Source organism: Vigna unguiculata, chromosome 9 (genome assembly GCF_004118075.2).
Source record: "Vigna unguiculata cultivar IT97K-499-35 chromosome 9, ASM411807v1, whole genome shotgun sequence".
Classification (NCBI taxonomy): domain Eukaryota; kingdom Viridiplantae; phylum Streptophyta; class Magnoliopsida; order Fabales; family Fabaceae; genus Vigna; species Vigna unguiculata.
In genome coordinates this window covers 25,440,539-25,446,968 of record NC_040287.1, presented here as the reverse complement: position 1 = coordinate 25,446,968, position 6,430 = coordinate 25,440,539, and the positions used below count along the sequence as shown (strand labels likewise).

The following is a 6,430-nucleotide window of genomic DNA, read 5'->3' as shown; positions in this document are numbered from 1 at the left end:
AAGGGGCCTGCTATATATCTAGTAGCCATCTTGAATATCAAATGCGGGCCGTTTCCATCATCTATATACAGCTAGAAGATGTCACCAATGATAGCCTCATGGTAAATTATATATGTAGTAATTGAGAATGTCAATTACTGATATGTCAAAACCTCTCCCATAAAAGAACTATTTTCGTAATTATTAATGAATAATAATAATGCATTATCAAACATTGTTGGAAAGGAATATAGCTTTTCATTTTTTCATTCCCAAATATAACATTACATTTCGGGTGAAGTGAATAATCCAAATACTCAACTATTACACGCTTATAATTATAAGCCATTAGCCTCTACATTTGCAAGAATGTGATAAAATTTGCTTCACGCTATGGCACCGTGTTACAACAAAGGACACCTATCTATGAATATAAAATAGAAATAGGTGGATATCAAAATTAATACAAGGAAAAATACATAAGACTCCTAACTAACATGATACATGACTCGTAGTGGAAGTAGAGTTTACGTAAGAATTTTGTGAGGCCAAAAAACCCAAGAATTTTGTAATCTGGTCCATGCTTAAATGATAGCATACTCGAGTTTCTCCTGTTCCTTTGGTCGCCACATGGACTTCTGCACGCATAACAAGCCCTCCTTATCCTTCGAGTAAGTCATGCGAACCTTCCACTGCAGAGACCTTACCAAGCTCTCCAGCTCTTCAATGATCTCAACACTGTCACGAACAATAAGTTTTCCTTCCGGCCTAAGAATCCGATCAGCCTCAGCCACTACAGCAGCCAAATTGCACCTGTGTCATCAACAACCGTTAGCAATTACAGAAGAGCCTTGTAAAAAGAACAAGAAAATTTTGAAACGTCGTAGTAGTTATTTGCACCTTTTCTTAAGACTTGAAAACAGATGATCGGCATGGAGGAGATCATAGGTTCTAGGATAGGTGCTAAATGATTCACACCAATCATGATATATTCCGAAAAGACCTCGTTCATAAATAATGGGAAGGGTGTCTGGAGAGTCTATTGAAACCACATTCATCACCCAAACATTCAAATCTCTCAAAGCTGCAGCAAATCTGGAAACCACAAACGGGGAAAGATGTAAACCAAATAACAAATTAGCAGGTGAATATAACCAATGACTAACATTCGACATAGTGAATTTTTCTCACCCTCCATAGACAGATCTCATATCCATGACATTGCGAATATTGGACCATTGAATTCCCAAGCCATTTAGATAAGACTTAGACACTACGCGTTTCCAGTGTTCATAATCAGCAGTGAAATCTTCAGGGGCTGGCTTTCCATAAACTCCAACTTGGGAACTCAACAACCAATAAGGAACTTTGGTCAGTCTGGCTGGCCACTTCGCTGGCAATTTTGACCCTCGTTCCGTTGAACTAACTGGCGCTTTGTGTATGCAAGCTTTCAATTTAACGTTCCTGTCACGCCCAAAAGATTAGACTGCATATGTTTATGTTATAATACTACAATATTATCGAAACTTAGCAGGCAAAAAAGAAATAATACTGTTACGGCTGGAAAAGAAGAGTCCATAAATGAAGAAATACCATGCTGCATTAGCATCATCAGAGTCTGAACACAGCGGAGGCTCATTCTTCGAACGTTGCTCGTAACACTCATTAGAACTTGGCTTCTTGTATACAGCTACACCTACTCCATTTACTTGATCCTTGCTGATTGATACAAGTTCCCAGCATATTGCTTTTGTTAGTGCCTTCATGGCTGCAAATAAGTTAATAACATGTCAGGATTAAAATACCTGAAAGTACATAAGAATGTCAGACGTAAGTCTAACTTACCATTCCATATTTCAACATCTTCAGGGAGCTTCTGATAGATAGGAGTAGCGGACCATACAAAAAAGCCACCAGGTCGCAATACTCTATTCAGCTCCAAAAGAAGTTTACCACCTGCAGTTCGACAATAATAATTATTGGAAAGTGTGTGTATATATAATGTATATACACTACTCAAATATTGTAATTTACAGTAATAAGGATCTCGGTGATTCTTGTAATTGTTAGTTTCCTTGTGTGTTGAAAAACAAATGAAAAACAAATGCACTTCATCAAAAGTCTCTATTTTCTCTGGATAACAATAATAAAAAAATACTCCTCCACCACCAATAAAAAACTCTAAAAATAAAAGCCGGTTGCACTCATGTATTTTACATCAATACATATATGTTTTCTGGTAATCTAAAAATGCCTAAAATGAATATGATTTCAAAAAATACTATATCAAACTCTAAAAATAAAAGCCGGTTGCACTCATGTATTTTACATCAATACATATATGTTTTCTGGTAATCTAAAAATGCCTAAAATGAATATGATTTCAAAAAATACTATATCATGAATTCATCAAATGACCAAATGGAATACCTTCTATATGCCACGGAACTCTACATCGTGCACAATGGACTACATCAAATACTTTCCCAGGGAAGGGAAGCCTCTTTGTGCCCATCACAGCAGATATAGCAGGAATCCCCCGTTCAAGTGCGAATTGTACCTGAGCTTCATGTTCATCTTTGGGAGCTAATGACATTGCCAGTACATCTCTGTCAAAGAGAAAACCTCCGAAGCTGGCTACACCACATCCAACATCTAGTATAACTCGCGTGCGTTTTCCCCAAGCAATGTCAGGTACAGTCTATATAACAAAAGCCCTATTAGATGAAATGCTCAATAAAATCATGTAAACAAACTATTAAAACCAAGACAAATTTTAGGATGAAAGCATGAGGACTTCTCATAATATATATATATATATATATATATATATATATATATATATATATATATACTATATAGCATAACTTCTACTATTGATGAAGAATATCGCTTGAAGCATCAAATGTATAGCTATATCTGTGTCGTGTTTGTGGTTGTCTCCTAATGCACCACATGAGAATAATTTCAAGGATGATTGGAGTGGTCCTGGTTAGACATCAAAGTGGTGGTCAAGTTTATCATCCTGTGTAACTTGATTTTCGCTGTCGGTCGTTGGCACATAAGGTCATTGCAGAACTTTTAATTCCATCAAAACTAAAATGCCATTATCATACACTCAGACCACCATTTTTTTGTATCTTGCTTACTATTTGTTTCTTTCGTTGGTGTGCATCCTACGCACAATTCCAACCAATTTGATTACAAACTAACCCCTTGCTAGAGGATGAAAAAAAATCACAATTATAACATCGTCAAGGTACATGAATCATGTCAGAGTGTAAGATTTGCACCGGTTGCCTATGAGATGTCTGCCATAAGTATGATTTACATGATTTTAAGAGTTGTCATGACATTATTATAGGCATATAGTTGTGAAATGTTTTTCTCATTTCAGGCTCAGGAAAAATTAAGGATCGAGTTGTCTGTATATGGTTCAAAATGTCTGAATGCATCATAAATACTTATGCATATAAGCTCAGAGATTTGTGGGACGTCCAGCAACAGTATCCTGGTTCTCCCTTATCTTTTTTTTTTTTTGTTTAATTTCTTCTAAAATTGTATTATAATTAAGGCAATTGAAGAGACAAAGAAATAAGAAGTTAGAAAACGTAAAATAAAATCTTGGATGAAAATTTGCTCAAAGAGAAAATATGAGATTGGTTGGTATACCGCAATTCTGAAATAACACAATTTCAATTTATCGAATATGCAGCTAAAGTCAGACATACATATCTACATATTTCAGGGCACAATATTAAAAAGCAACAAATTAAAGTCAAATTTCACACTCATGTATATATGTATGTATGTTCATATTACCTCTTGTATGAAGTCAATATAATGAAGTGCCCCGTGTTTAAATTGGGTTCCACCACCAGGAAAAGTAAGGTACTCTCCGGTAACTTTCACCCAATTCTGGTGGCCCTTAACTTCAGCAAGCTTGGTGTGTGGAACATTGTGATACCATATCTGCAGGATAAAATATTAGTATTTTATGGACGGGTAAATGGTCAGAGAGAGACTGGTAATGAACAAGATTTAAGTTGATTTCTACCTTCTCTCTGCTTCTAGGCCACTCAATCGGGCGTTTATATCCTTCAGGAACAGCAACAACGCAGGTAGGAGGCTCTTCAGGACAGTGCCTTTCTCGATGTTCATAGTGCTTAGTACTTCGGAGACTCCTAATAGCTTTCCAGTTGTCAAGGCATGGGATAAAATCAGGACCGGCAGAGACATTGCAAAGCTTCCAATTGTATCCAGTTGGCTTGGAGGATTCTTGAGACTCCTTTTCATTCTTAGACTCTGCTGCCTGAGTTTTCCAAGACCCAGTTTCTGTCGTACTTTCATCCTGAAGCTCTGACTGAGCCCCAGAAGGGAATACCTCATTTGAACTCTGCTGTTTTGTATTATCATTTGTATTCTTCACACTAGAGTTTTCATCAGATTCTTTGTTATCACTTTCTTCCACCTTCTCCTCTATCCTACTATCTGTTGTCTCGTCAGAGTTATCAGATTGCTTCTCATTCTCATCTGTATCAGACTTCTTGTTATCATCTGATTCAAATTTATTTTCACTCTCATTAGAATCAGAATCCTTAGTGGAAGTCTCGTCACTGTCTTTGTTATTTTCGGCAGAGTCTGAGTTTGATTCATTTTCTGTATTGGAACCTTCATCATCGGTTTTCTTATCCTCGTTTTCCGTTGTTGTGTCTTCCGAAGACTTATCTTCCGTCTTTGTGTCTTCAGAAGACCTTTCTACCGGATTTTCCTCCACCTTCTCATCTTGTTTTTCTGACAAGTTAGAATTGTCTTCAGAGGATACATTGATATCTCCTTTGGTAGCATCCTCAGGCAAATCACCCTGATTATCTTCAAACTGCCTAGTATTGCTATTGCCGACCTCGTTGGCAGACTCTTCTTTAATATCCGTTTGTTCTTTCACTTCATTCTTGGTCTCGTGAGCCTCGTCTCCGTTATGCACAGGGACAACAGAAGATGATGTCATCATCCAAACCCCAACCAAGCACAGCGCCACAAACACGACAACAGTCACCGTGGAACACCAACTCGATGATCTTCTACCATCTACTCTAGTATATTTCCCCAAAGCCATCTTGTCCGACGGAGTTCACAGATGAGTTACACCTGATCAAGAACAAAACAAGATTTAAACACCACTCACAAAGAGCTACACCAAAGCGCCTGTGCAAGACTAGTAAAGAAACAGAGAAAGCAATAAATAAATAAAAAATACACGCATTTTAATATCTTGAAAATACAAAATTCCTTTCATTTTAAAATAAAAATAAACCCAATCAACAAAACATACCAAAGGAGAAGAAAACTATACCAAACTGAGACAAGATTATAAAACCGAAGCAAGAAACATGCCGATCGTAACGTTTTCACACTTGAAAATTGAGAGAACACCTCGAATCTTTTGCATGTGATGATACGAACCAGTAAGATCCATCACCGACACAACACACTAAACAAAACAAGATGCCTACTATCTCACTCACATTCAACACATTGAAGCAAGAGTATTCAGCCACGAGCAGATGTAAGGAGCATTGAATGCATTAAGCTACCTTTGGGTCAGTTAAACAAAACAAGCATTAAATGGCTATCGAGTTCGATATATATAAACGCTTTACATTTTTAACTGAAGACATGCTATAGGAGCATAGGCAAGAAAAATCGATTCAAGTAAACAGCAATCACACGGATCTAACAAAAGCAAAACTGTGGCACGAAACTTACGCCGAACAAGATTCCGCGCGAGTGAATCAGCACCGAGCGAGCACTGAAAGAAGGTAAGGTCGGTTTGATTCGGAGGACAAAACGCGTTCCGCGTGAACCGGAACACACAGAAGGCGAAAAGGTTAACGCGATCTGAGTGAAAAGAAAAGCAGATCTGAGGTTCTATCTGTTCATCGTTTGCGGAGAGAGACGGAAGAGAAGACAAGTGAAGTGTTAAATGAAAGCTTACGGCGAATGAGTGAATTAAATAGCAGAGTGAAGAGAGAGTTTAGTAGCTGGTCGCTGCTGCCAAATGATGATGCCTAATTTAATTAATTTATTTCCTTTAGAATTTGCCGACGAAATTAATTATTAAATAAATAAAACATATTTGGGAAGGAGAACGAGATTTTAGGATTTATAAAATACTAATTAAAGAAATGAAAAAATAAAATAAAAACTTTGAGATTAAGAATGTGGAATAAGAGCACGCGCCAAGTGTGGAAGCCTAGCAGTGCCGTGTAGAAATGCGGCAAGATAAACGAGATCTGAGTGGCTGGCTAAAATTTAGGAACAATGCTACAGCAATTTTCTGACTTTTACCTCTTATGCGAACATCATTTAAAAATTACTTCTTCAGACAGACATAATCATTGAGTAAATGTGATTATCACCAATTTAACTTTTTTTCTTTAGTATCCCACCT

At 37.1% G+C, this 6,430-nt stretch overlaps 1 protein-coding gene across 2 annotated transcripts; it reads right to left on the bottom strand.

Annotated features, from left to right (window-relative positions):
- Positions 1-217: 217 nt before the first annotated feature.
- LOC114164535 (probable methyltransferase PMT26) lies at positions 218-6,032 on the bottom strand. 2 transcript variants are annotated; one of them, XM_028049245.1, is made up of 9 exons: positions 5,746-6,032; positions 4,037-5,127; positions 3,802-3,951; positions 2,410-2,680; positions 1,825-1,935; positions 1,573-1,747; positions 1,171-1,443; positions 880-1,074; positions 218-792 (listed from the first exon to the last, which is right to left on the bottom strand). In XM_028049245.1, exons 2-9 carry the CDS (start codon positions 5,093-5,095, stop codon positions 564-566), a joined length of 2,463 nt encoding a protein of 820 aa, XP_027905046.1. In that variant the 5' UTR covers positions 5,096-5,127; positions 5,746-6,032; the 3' UTR covers positions 218-563. The 2 variants fall into 2 exon arrangements, with proteins under 2 accessions (XP_027905046.1, XP_027905047.1); XM_028049246.1 differs by lacking the exon at positions 5,746-6,032 and adding an exon at positions 5,505-5,520.
- Between the last annotated feature and the right edge of the window lie 398 nt (positions 6,033-6,430).